This window comes from Silurus meridionalis, chromosome 2 (genome assembly GCF_014805685.1).
Source record: "Silurus meridionalis isolate SWU-2019-XX chromosome 2, ASM1480568v1, whole genome shotgun sequence".
NCBI classification, from domain to species: Eukaryota; Metazoa; Chordata; class Actinopteri; order Siluriformes; family Siluridae; genus Silurus; species Silurus meridionalis.
In genome coordinates this window covers 33,269,913-33,283,456 of record NC_060885.1, presented here as the reverse complement: position 1 = coordinate 33,283,456, position 13,544 = coordinate 33,269,913, and the positions used below count along the sequence as shown (strand labels likewise).

The 13,544-nt window shown below is 36.6% G+C and overlaps 1 protein-coding gene across 1 annotated transcript; it reads right to left on the bottom strand.

The window, feature by feature from the left end:
• Nucleotides 1-7,936: 7,936 nt before the first annotated feature.
• LOC124375261 (p53 apoptosis effector related to pmp22) lies at nt 7,937-11,682 on the bottom strand. Its single transcript, XM_046833389.1, has 3 exons — nt 11,404-11,682; nt 10,017-10,157; nt 7,937-9,232 (listed from the first exon to the last, which is right to left on the bottom strand). Exons 1-3 carry the CDS (start codon nt 11,606-11,608, stop codon nt 9,021-9,023), a joined length of 558 nt encoding a protein of 185 aa, XP_046689345.1. The 5' UTR covers nt 11,609-11,682; the 3' UTR covers nt 7,937-9,020.
• Nucleotides 11,683-13,544: the final 1,862 nt, after the last annotated feature.

Below are 13,544 nucleotides of genomic sequence, written 5' to 3'. Positions count from 1 at the left end.
TACACGTTTTTGCTTTAACTCGAGGGCGTTTTCGGGGTCTGACGAATAAGAATGTGTAAATCTTTGGAATTGTAAACCTGTGGTTTTTAATTTTTTTACTAGTCTAATTGTATACCTGGCTTGGTACGGTGAGTATCGGTACTGTCCCCCAGCTCCAGGGTCCCCAGTTTGATCCTTCTCTCAGGTGTCTTTTTTTTTTTTTTCTCCAGATGACCACTTTCCTACCACAACCATTATTACTGCATATTCAGAATTATCGTTATTAATTGCTCGATCTTGGTCCGTGTCAAAGTTATTCCAAAAATATGAGGTATGAGGAGACACTAGTCCTTTGCAGGACACGACACACACACACATTCTCAAGTTCATTCACACTTATTTTGAGGTTCTGGTCTTCCTACAGGGAGGTAAATAAGAAGTCTGGAGGGAAAGAAGATGCAAAACTACACACACAAAGTAACCTGAGGTCAAGAGCCTGGAATTATGAGGCAGCAGCGTTACTCATATTAACACTATTTATAATTAGTATTAATGATGCCAATAAATGGAAAAATGGTATTTTAGACTAGACTAGTTTTTGTTTTTTTACAAAATAAAAAAAATGCATATAAAACAACCGAAAAAATATATAAAAATGTATTACATGTGATGGTCCATATTCAGGCAGGAAAAGTCAGAAAGTCACAAATGGAACCCAGACTTTTTAGACCTGTTAAATATGTCCGGTCATTATTTTTTAACATTAATTTGACTTAAGTCTTTGTACATTTTTCTCGTTTATAATATAAACACGTGAAAATAATGAATGTTTTTTCCTCATATTTCATCCACTTTCCTACCACATTAGCAAACCGTTATTGATGCTTTATATCCAGACTGATTGCTCAGTCTGGGTCTGAGTTGAAATTAATCCGAAACTTATTCCAAGGATTTGATGTGTGAGGGGACGCAGGTCTGTTGCATGACACGAGACACAAATATTCACAAATTCATTCACATCCATTTCAAGGTTTCAGTCTTCCTACAGGAGATCAAATATTGAAAATATCTCAATTTTGTCACTCTCTATTAGGTGTAACACACACACACACACTTACAAAATAATTCTGCTAATGAACCTACCAGCAGGATATTTTGGAGGAAACTGGAGCGCTCATGTGAACATAGGGTTGAACATGTGATTTCAGTTCCACATAAACACTAACTCGAGACTGAAGCTTAGGATGGAACCGAGAATCCTGGAGCTGTGAAAAATATGCTACAGTGTTTATTCCTTTTATTAGGACTACTTAGTTTTTATTTATATATATTATACAGAGAGTGTTGAGTTATATAAACTTTAAAGTCCCTAATTCTGTATTATAAATTTAGGTCATTCCCAGTTTGAGTAAATCGGCAGATTGCCAGTAAAAAAAAGAAGAAAAAAAAAAACCCTGGCAGACAGCTTTTATTTTATTTTATTTTTGCATACCAAAAAAGGCACGTGTGTTGAGTCTATGGAATGAAAAGGGAATTCCATATATGTTGCTATCTGGCTCTGTCCAGTGAGTCACACATTACATCAGGAAAAGTTCCAGCTTTGATCTGATCACTCATGGTGCATTCCAGGAAGGTTTCATTAACGTGTACATGCAAATAATGAGATCAAAAGTTTTAGGATATTATTATCACACTCATAGTCCATTTCAATATTTTCGACTATATATAAATTAGAAATGTAAATATTGACACATATATATACTTTTTCTTTTCAGGATAGAGATGCATCTGATATAATAATAAAACTAAACTTTATTTGGGTCGTTCTGTAGATATTTTAAACAGTATTTCTAAGATAATCTGATTCATTGAATAGACTCAAGACTTCTTAAAGTTTTTTAAATTGTCAGTGGAATTTACCTGAGGTACTAAGTTCACGTTGCTGCTTTTTAATAAGAAAGTGAAAGAAAAGACAGATTTGCTCGTGATTACAGTAAATTCGCCGAGTTCAACCTTTAGGTAATTGGTTTTGGTTTCTGTGTTTGTGACCTTATTCTAAACCCCACAGGTGTTCATTGATTTGATATCCTACACTTGTGTATGTGTATCAACTTCAAATCCCAGATACACACCATGGAAAGATTACAGCCAGAGACCGAAACTAAAAGTTTCTTAAGTGTCAAGCGGCCTTTAGAACGCTAACGGGAACAGGAACATTTTACTATCTGATTCAGGGCCCTTACTAGCAGTCTTAGGGTCCATGCTGACTCATCCCCTGTTGAGCAAACGGATCCCGTAAATTTGACCAGCTTTTCACTTTGAATCAAGAAAAGCTGTAAGTTCGGAGTTCAGGGGGTTGTCCCCCCCGGTGAAGACAGCACTTCTGAGTTAGCTCGAGTCAAATAAACCAGGCCTGAGAAGCCACAGCACCAGTGAACTCCAGTACAGCTAGAGTGGGGGAGTGCACATGGGGAACATTTAAGACTCGAAGGGGAATCACTTTGTCAGGTGCTTTCTTTTTGGGTAACTTTTCAGCAAGTCACAATTTGACTCATAGCCTGAACAATCATGCACTAAAGTCAATTCAAATCAATAGTAAAGTTTAGGTTTGATTTTAGGGTTTTTGTGCCCTTGACGGTTTCATGCACACCTCTAAATATCTCGAAACCCAGCTTGAGTGCTGAAAGACAGGATGTGTGAGTCCTGAATGGGAAAGAAAAAAGCATTTATTTTTCAGTGAACATGAACAGATGAGGCATCTCTCAAATGTGTAAATGTTTCCCCCATATTTATTTTACATAAATATTTGCATACATACACACACACACACACACACACACACACACACACACACACACTCTCACACACACACACACACACACACACACACACACACACACACATATATATATGTAAAAGCATGGATTTGCCTGTGAAGGTATCTGCAAGACGTTAGCAGCAGATCCTTTAAGTTCTGTGAGCTGAGAATTGGGGCCTTCATGGATCTGACTTGTCTTTCCATCACATCTCAGAAATCTGGGAAATTTGGAGGTTGAGTCAACACCTTGTCATTTTCCGCAAATCTTTCTTACAGTGCTTTTTTACATTTACATAAAGCATTTTTACAGGTCTTTAGATATATAGGAAATACAGATTATTATATTCAATATTGATTGATTGATTGATTGATTGATTGATTGATTGATTGATTGATTGATTGAAGAAATAAGCAAACAGCAAACAAATCAATTAATCAAGTGTAATATCAACTGATATAAAGGTTCTGGGAAAATTGAATTTGAACCATAACCAATCAATGACGTTTGTTTGTGGGATCAGAAACATGGCGATCAAAAGGCATCTCTTGTGTCGGTAGTAAAACTTTTAGGCGCTTTCTCTCTCTCTCTCTCTCTCTCTCTCTCTCTCTCTCTCCGCAGTATTTCTAGTGACATCATGGCTAGACAACTGTAATGACATCATTGAAAATGTATGATGCCTGAAGAAAGGAGATGCTGCCATCTAGTGGCAAAATGATCTTCTGTTGGCAGTGCAAGTGAGTCAATTTTCTTTATTACATCCTTTGTTTAGTTATTTTGTTGAATAAAAGCAAACATATGGATGGATGGATGGATGGATGGATGGATGGATGGATGGATGGATGGATGTTCTATCTAGTTCTTATTCTAGTGCTGATTGCCTTAGGAAAGATATCAGACCATTTTAGTATTTATTGCATTACATTATGGGTAGAGAAATCTGCAGTGAGTGGTGATTTTTATATCATATATGTCTGATATTAAGCCCAGGGTCTTTATGCTTGTCATTCCTTACAAAAAAAAAAAATGCTTTCTTTAACTGAATTGTTGGCATATTGACACACAGGACATACATTTTTCAAGTCAGGTGTGAGGTTGGGGTCAGATGTTATTATATCATGTATTTAGATATTATATTATAATCCCTCTATGAAGGACAGATACAAATTTTAAATAAACCCAAATATCAGAAAGATTTAACGTTATTTAATGAAGCTTCTGTTGCAGAACAGCATGTGTACAGTTTTCCATTTGGCATTCAATAAAATATACTGTATAAATACAGCCTTGCATAATAAATGAACCTTTCGAGGGGAAAAACGAAAAACAGAAACATGTATAAATTAGCCAATCATTAATTTAATACCAGTTACAACAAATATTTCCTTTTCTTTATAGCTATATTTTCACATGGTGATTCAGGAGAAAATATAGATACACAAGATTTCAGTCGTTTTTATCATTTTTCTTAATAAACAAAAAGAAGAAAAGTGTGGGAGAGCATGTAGTTAAGTGAATTAATATGTAATTTTGAGTGAGAAGAATCTGCACCAGGGCTGAGTAAGACTACTTTTTAGGGCGTTATTCATGCGTCTTGTCTGGCACAGTTGTTTTGGCACATTCTTCTCCCCGACAATGACGCCTTTGTTCGACCGGTTTTATGAACTGCATCTCTAGGAGGTAACCATCGGCTTTAAACACACCTAAATAAATAGTTCTCAGGATCGTTTATGTGTGTCTTTTGCCAGTGGCGTTTTGCTAATGAGAGATGTTGGGAGATACAATCTATATCTCCTGGTACATAAAATGGTTAAAAGAGATAAAAACCTGAGATCGTTTCCATTCAAGGAACTCAGACTTTGTGGGGGTTTTTGTGTGTGTGTGTGTGTGTGTGTGTGTGTGTGTGTGTGTGTGTGTGTGTGTGTGTGTGTGTGTGTGATTGTAGGCCAGAAGATAAAAGTATAAACCATTAACTTAGATACCTAGTGCCATATTTAAGAGAAGATAGAGTTGATAAGTCCTAGAAGAATTTCAAGAAATTGATTACAGCTCAAATACAGAAAACAACATGTAATTCTATTTTCATTTAAATCTTCTTCTTTTGGCTTCTCCCATTAGGGGGCGTTACAGCAGATCATCTGTCTCCATACTACTCTGTCCTCTACATCTGCCTCCTTCAACCCAACTACCTGCATGTTCTCAGTCACCACATCCATAAACCTCCTCCTTGGTCTTCCTTATTCCCTCCTTCCTGGTGGCTCCAGCCTCAGCATTCTCCTACTGATATACCCCATGTCCCCCCTCTACACATGTCCAAACCATCTCAATCTCACCTCCCTCACCTTGTCTCCAAAACATCCTACATGCGCTGTCCCTCTAATAAACTAATTTCTTATCCTGACCAATGAACATCTCAACATCTTCAGCTCTGCTACCTCCAGCTCCACCTCCTGTCTTTTACTCAATGCCACTGTCTCTAAACCAGACAACATCTCAGGTCTCACCACAGTCCTATAAACTTTCCCTTTCACTCTCACAGATACTCTTCTATCACAAATCTCTTGTACGTTTATGTTAGAGTTTCTATCCAATAAGATTTCAAACCATCACGTCACGTGTTGCCGGGCTCAAAGGTTTCTGCCGTAAGCCCTTCACAGGCAGGGCCTTCACTGTGAGATCTTATAGCTTACATACCATGTTGCTTGAAACTGTTGCAGGTTGCGAGCTGGAGTCACTGAGGACATCTAGAAGGCATCCAAAAATGTCTGCATTTTTACGTCCTTTAATCAGATGTTCACAGAGTGCACTAGTCCGAGCTCGTAAACCGCATCTGTAGCAAACTGCGCAAGCTCGAATATATTAATGTGGATTTAAATGCTGTTTTTTTATTTCACATTGTCTGACAGTGGAAAGTGCGTGCAGATGCACTTACAAGGGCATTTACAAAACCGACCTTTCAAGAAAAGATGAACATCGTGAGGAAAGTTTGGCAAACCTGTTCAAAACGGTTGTTGAGCTTTTTCATTAACCATTTATACTGTTTTTTTTTCCTTGAACAATTTGCACAAAACACACAGTTTGCCTTTATTTCAAATCCCTAGAAAAACTGTAATGCACAGAAAAAAATGCACAGGGCCATTTAATGAGATAAATATTGATGCCTCTGATAAGGAGATGCTTGAAGGATAAGGAGACGTGTTCATCTGGTTTCTGTTATATATAGCCCTCTGTTATACTGCGTTTCTCTGTAATATTAATGGTTTCTATAACTTTATAATGATGGTACTCAGAGGTGGGTTAATTAAATGCTGTGAAATGTGTGAAATGCACGGCCCAATACTGATGATCTCTTCTAAAATGAACATGTGACTCTAATTGTTTTTATTTAAAACTCCTAACTGTACAGTAATGCGTTTTTGTTCTCACTTTACAGGCACACACTGTGCTCAGACGGCCTGTGACGAATGGGTGTGTCAGGTTTTTGGAGTGTAATCATCTACGTTAAAATGGCACACCAAGATTTTGCCTGGTAAATCTGGTAATGCTACAACAACAACGCGTTTATCCGTACAAATTTGAATTGCGCAAGATTTCTCAGTAATTCCTGTGAAAATCTTACATTTGATCTGGTGCAACCATTTACTGTCACACGTGACGTCATTACTTCCGAAGAGTCCACTTGTGGACGATTACAGTGACCTCAATATTTCAGTCGAAGATTTGGTTATTGTAAGAAAAAAATATTTTTGAACCCTGAGCAATCCATTGCGTAAAACAGATATGACACCATAACAACCCTGCCAAGAAAAAGGGTTGATCTACGACTACCTTTGTCACCTGGGCAGTGTTGTACTGTAACACCATGTGCAACATCAGCACTTTTTCAACCATGTGCTCGGAAAAGTATTTTATGTGACGTTAAGATAAAATACAGTAGAATAGAAATGTTTAGGTAAAGTAGGAAAATTGTTTATGCTTTTTTATTGTGATATATATATATTACAATTATTAATTTGAATTTGACACTGAATTAAAATAAATATACATTTGTATAGAGTAATGGTCTGTATAATTAGCCTTAGGCAGTTCTATCAATAATGATAATTTCTTGACAAAACAATGCTTTATTATGATCAGTAACTGTATATTACAAGAATTTAACAAGCTCCAAAACTTTATTCATTCAACATACATGTTATTTATTCTCTCTTTCTCCGTCTCTCTCTCTTTTGTAGAAGTTATTATTGGTAAACAGTTTTGGTTTGTGGACAATTCAAAGTTAAAAACGTTAAATTTTTTCTCCATAAATGGTTTTGTACAGCAGATACACCATCTGCATTTTCACCGTTAATTCGATCGCCATAACTTATTTTTATGGAAATTGCTTCAATGTTATTTGAATATGTTTTTAATATAAGATTTTGTTTTCTTTTTGTTGATGGCCGATTGCTATTTTTTTCACCTCCAACTTAATGGGAGCTTAAAATGGTTAAAAAAAAAAAGCTTAATGGTTAAAAAAAAGGAAATAAAAGCAACCCTGATTATTTATTGGTGTGTATAAGGGAGGTTTCTACGGCCCATTTATTTTCTTTGGTTGCTAAGATTTTTCCCAAAACCCTTCCAAGCCTTGCATGAACTACCAGAAGACAAAGAAGGTCTTATAGAACACCACAGTAAAGTTCATGATAAGTTTGTGTGTGTGTGTGTGTGTGTGTGTGTGTGTGTGTGTGTGTGCTACATTAGTTCATGCTCCGAAAGCATTTCAGGAACTGGTAAAGCTTTAGATTTTAAATGTATTCAAATGAAATTCACTATGTAAAGGAACATGTTCCTTGATGAGTTGGTAGATGAATCTACTTTGGTCACTACAGTCCAATAGATTGCAATGTTAATTTACATAAACAGCATCCCAGCTTTTTTTAGGAAACCTAAAAGCACAGGAAGAACATGACATCTGACTCCAGACAAGAAACCTGAGCTCAGGATCAAACTGTAGAACATGGAGCTGTGAGGCAGCATTTTTTTTCACCTTGCTTCTCAAAAAAAAAAAAAATACTATCATGTTTAGTTTAATCGTGAATTCCAGGAACATTCTCTATTTATATTGGAAATGAATTGCTGTAAAATGAATGAAAACCGAGTACAGTTTGGTCTCCCTTTATTTTGCATTGGATTGCAATAAAACCTGGACAAAATTAATAAAAACATCTACAAAGTTAAAAAAAAAAAAAAAAAGAAGCATAGTTAGTGTTAAAACGCTGAAAATAAAGAAAGCCATATAAACCCTTTAGATCAATTAACAGAAGATTTGTGTCCAAACCTCTACGTGTGTGTGTGAGAGAGAGAGAGAGAGAGAGAGAGAGAGAGAGAGAGAGAGAGAGATATTCAAAGCACTTTTGTACATTGCTCTGGACAAGGTCTTCTGCTAAATGCTGTAAATGTAAATATAAAAGCTCATATTTCTGTCAGTGTATGAAAAAGGCAGTTGCTTAAGCAACAGAAACATTCATCTGTCCGTGCACACCAAACACACGCAATCTATACAGCATTTCTGATAGGACAGTATCAGTATACAGTAGTTTACAGTATTAGGAGATAAATTTCTATCTGGTCAATATGAGAGCAGTGTCTCTACAACACACTTGTAGAATTTTTTTATCTTATTTTTTAATACTTTTAATGCAATTTTTTAAATGCTAGATACAATGCTAAAAATCCTGTGCAAGTCTACATGAATTAATATTTGATTCTAAAAAATAAAAAAAAAAGGGCTCTAAAAATATACTTATTTCAAACACAAGATACAGCCATTAAAAGTCTTTATCAAATGTTTAGCGGAGAACACAAGCCCTACTCCAATGTAGAGCAAATTCCTACCCTGGCACTTGGATATATTCGGACAGAAACAGAAACCGTAAGTCATATAATGAGGAAGTGATCAAAACTGAAATGCCGCCTTAAAGGACTTAAACGTAGCTTTGACCAATAATGGCAGAGCATGCATAGTAGAGCCTTTGTAAAAAAAAGCTTGTTTTATATAAATAATCCTTGTTAAGGCACAAAATACTGTTCATGTTTCCCATATTTCTCTTCTAGTGAACTTCTATCTTCTTCTATTCTATCTTGAGCGGAGTGTGCCAATTCCTTTTTGGATCTTTACAAGTATTATTAAGTCAAATAGTTCTTAGATCGAGTGGGCGATATGTTGTAGGACGGAGAAGGTTGTTATTCCGAAGTGTAGATGTATTTGGTCTTCGCAATACCACTGAGTTCGTCTTCATAGCGAGGCAGGCAGCAAAACAGGATTGCGCAACCTATAGTGATGATAGTGGCTCCCCAGCCGAAACCATACGCCCAGGTGTAGTCGTAGTTCCCTTCAAAGATCAGTTCGTTGAATTTTACAGGATAGATGATCAGAGCGATGATCTGGAGTACGGCTGAAACGGCACAAGTCACATTATTAGGTTGTGTGAGCATATTAAACAGAAACAAGAAAATTAGACCGGTGTGATCAGATTCAAAGGACTGATATGCAAACATGAACGTTAAAAAATATCCTGTAAATTCTTATTTTTCAAAAATGATATATTACAAAAAAGTTTCCCAAACAGGCCCTGTAATGATTTAATCACCGCTGGGAAGGGTTGAGACGAGACTAAAAGTCTTGCGCGTACACGCAATGCCTCGCCCTTTAGGGTGTGTAGCTGCAATTCTTTCACACAGGAGTGAGAAAGATAAGATTTCTCCTCCCCAGATTATTACTCATCGTAGACAGGCTCTTCCTGCTCTACCACTTGCCTACTGCTGTGACAACAAAACTCTCTGAGTGAAGAGAAAGTCATGACAAGATTTTAATGCCATACTGATATGAATGCTGAATTGTGCATGTGTGTGTGTGTGTGTGTTTGTTTTGGGACATTGAGTATCTTAGTAACCACTCCCAGCCCCACAGCGAACCAACATAACAAAGCAGAGGGTGGCGAGTAAAGGCGCCTAGCTTCCGCAAATCACATGGAAAGAGCCCAAGGCTCGCCTTTGTTCAGGCTTGTGCTTACTATCACTGTAGTTTCTCTTTAATATACAATGTACTAACAGTTTTAAAAAGGTTTCGCTACTATTTACTGTACAAGTTATGGCCATTTTCTAAATGTTGCCATACTACATAACCACAGACATTTATTTTTCTCATAGCACAATCTCACAGCTCAAAGAGACTCTTACCTGTAATTATGAGGAGTACTGCAATAAATGGCAAAATCGGAATATTAAGGCTACAGCATAGCGCCACACACGAGATGATGAAGGCGATGATGAGGATGATGAGGCCGATGATCATCAGAGCAGCAACTGCCTGAGCCCATGCTGAGAAATGCAAAGCATATAGTCAGTTTTCTGTAAGCACAATATTCAGTAAACACACACACACACACACACACACAGAGGATGTTCTTTATTTTAACAATGTTTAACCTGCATCACGTAAATGTATAATTCATTTTTTTATTTTTCAGAATTTTTGAGACGTTATGTGTCGTGGGAATGAACTGTTTGTTTTTCTGCATTCTTTCAGTACAGAACAGAGAGTCATTTTCTCATGCGTCCACACCCTAGGAGACAGAGATGGAACGTAAAAAAGGGCGGTGCGAGAACATATTCTGTTATTTCCAAATTGCAAAAATGATTACACTGGTTTCTATTGGACCAGCGGTGTGGGAACTGTTTAGATCTGTGTGTTCAGGTCGAGTTGTGTGTTTAGTCTTTTTTGGTTAGTGGAAAATCTTTTAACATTACAGACTTTGGTTGAATTTTGATTTATGAAAATAGAAAGATGGTTTGGATACAAGTCTCCATTGCATGAATAACAAAGTGGGACTGAAATTGGCCATTCATTAATAAACCATGGGGAGAATACAGAATGTCAGATGTAGACAGTACAATAGAGTACAGGCAACCTGAACACAAGTCTGATACAAACAAAATGGCGTCGAGCACCTGAATGCAAAGACTAACACACACACACACACACACACACAAACGCACACGCACACACAAATACCACCTGCGTGGTGCACAAACAACCGAATCTGTCTACCGGTTTAACAAGTTATCTCCTTCACACATACAAAAACCGTTTTATGGTTAGAAAAACTTTTTTTGTTTTTATAATTTATGATTGATTTATCCGGAAAAAATTCATTATTCAGGATATATAATATTATAGTCCCATGTTTGTATTTATTATTTTTTTCGAGAGAAACCTTTGACAATTGACTATATTTAATTTTCGAAAGTGCGGATATGTGTCATAAAGATAGCGCCTTGATGAAGTGAGCGAGAAGAAGGGAAATTCCATGGGTGTTCCCTAAATACTGCTCGGTTTATAAATGTTTTGCACAGTATATGTTTAAAAAAAGTAAATATTTTACAAAACTATATATAATGTATGTAATAATAATATGTATTGTACACAGTTCAGGATGAAGCAACAGGCCATTGCGCCTATAAAGTTTGTTTGTAAAGTTATCACGTGATCGGTATTAATGAGAACGCACATGTACAGGACACAATAATGAATAATAATTGGATGAAATTGTTGATCAGGACTTACAGAACTCCATGAGAGACTTGCAGGTCCAGTTGTTGTTGCGGCCCCGACACTGATCCCACATACTGGCGTAGTGCGACTTGGCGTTCTCGTCCTCCACCCATCCGGACTGAGCCGCGATGGCGATTATATCAAAAATAACTGCAAAAAGCAGGAGAAGAGGCAGGATCCACCTGCACCGGGGATACGCGATGCCACAACGAAACATCTCTGAAACTAATGTGTGTGTCCGTGTGTGTGTGTGTGTGTGTGTGTGTTCTCACTTTCCAAAATGTACAATGTTCGTTTGCTCGACTGTAATAAACACCACCAAGCTCCACCCTGTGTAACCTGAACTGTATGGAGAACGCCCAGGGGAAGATCTCTACAGCAGCAGGAGGCACACTTTTACTTTCTGCTTTTTAAAAAAAATTCCCCATAAACCATCAAACTACTTTTGCACAACTTGTGCTCCTGTATACACTGAATACATTATAACATTCTGAGTGCTGAAGTGAAGAACACTGATGATCTCTTCATCATGGCACCTGTTAGTGGGTGGATTTATTTATTTATTAGGCAGCAAGTGAACATTTTGTCCTCAAAGTTGGATTTGTGCGAGTTTGACAAATTGTGACGTCTAGACGTCTGGGTCGGAGCTTCTCCAAATCTGCAGCTCTTGTGGGATGTCTGCAGTGGTCAGATTTGATCAAAAGTGCTCCAAGGAAGGAACAGTGGTGAACCTGGGGACGAGGCTCATTGATGCACTTGAGAGCGAAGGCTGGTCCGTGTGGTTTCGATCCAACAGAATCCAACAAACACAATATTATGCAGGTGGTCATATTATTATTGGTAATTGTCTATACTGAATTTTCTTTATTTTATATTTCTATCATTTGCAACCTGTTTCTATTTGTACTTCAGTTCTATTCTATTCTAATCTATTCCAATCTATTCTGACTATATCCTGTTTGTAGTTTTCACCTTTACATTTTTACCCTTGTAATAATTGTACAATAAAAAAGTTTGGTTCTCCTCAAGGTTTCTACTTCATATCACTTCTTGTGAGTTTTTTTCGCATTCACCATCATCACACTAAGGCTCGGTCAAGACTTACAGGGAAACATTGATGAAATTTGTATTTGCATTCCATTTATTTCTGTAAAACCACTTTTCGAACGATGCCCATTGTTAAATGTTACCTACAAATAACAGCTATTTGAATAACATTTGAATAAAGTGTACAGTATTATTCTGGCTAGGAACTTTTTGTCCACATGTTTTCCACTAAAAAGCCTGAAATATTTTAAATATTTACTTATCTTGTATTTATTGACATTTAGTTTCAACCCATTCAATTCAAGTGACCTATACAACAATAACTAATATAAGCTATAAGAAGAGAACTACCTCATTTAGAACTAAGGGTTCAATTGTTCATTTACTCTTTACTCTTCAGTCATTTCTTCATCCAGGTTTGAGAGCTGATGTTGGTACAATATACACCTGATACTTAGTAATTAATTGATAATAACACTGATGGATATTACGCACAGAGATTTCTGAGTCTTGAACACAGACGTCATGCTGACAAGGTCGTCATAATTGTGAGGCAGCCAAAGGTTCATGTGCTTGAAACTAAGCTGTCTGGAAGGAATGCGGTGTCCTGGGTGTGACAAAAGATGCAGAATATTTATAACTTTCCCTTTGATTTTTTTTTTGTGAAGCTGCTTAGGTATGAGAATTATAACAAAAACATAAAATCGAATAAATTGGATATCTAAGAAACTTCAACCTGGTCATAATGATGATGATGATAGAGCATAATATATAAACCAACAATTATTAAAAAAAAATTTAAGTTGAGGGGAGAATTTACTAAAAATATATTCATGTTTGAAGCATGTTTGAATTTGAGTAAAATATTTAATGCTCCACTATGTCCAAGATAAAAAAAACAAGAAAACAGCAAATAGAATCTTTTATTTATTTTCACATTATTACATTAAATCTCAAACAGCATGCATTCTTATAAATATTCAGGTTTGGATAAATGAATAACAGCATGTGGCAGAGGGGGAAAAAAATTTACAGAATAGAACTGAAAAAATCTTAGTGTTTGTGAGTAGTGGAGGTCGAACTAACTTACACTATAGTAATAAAAT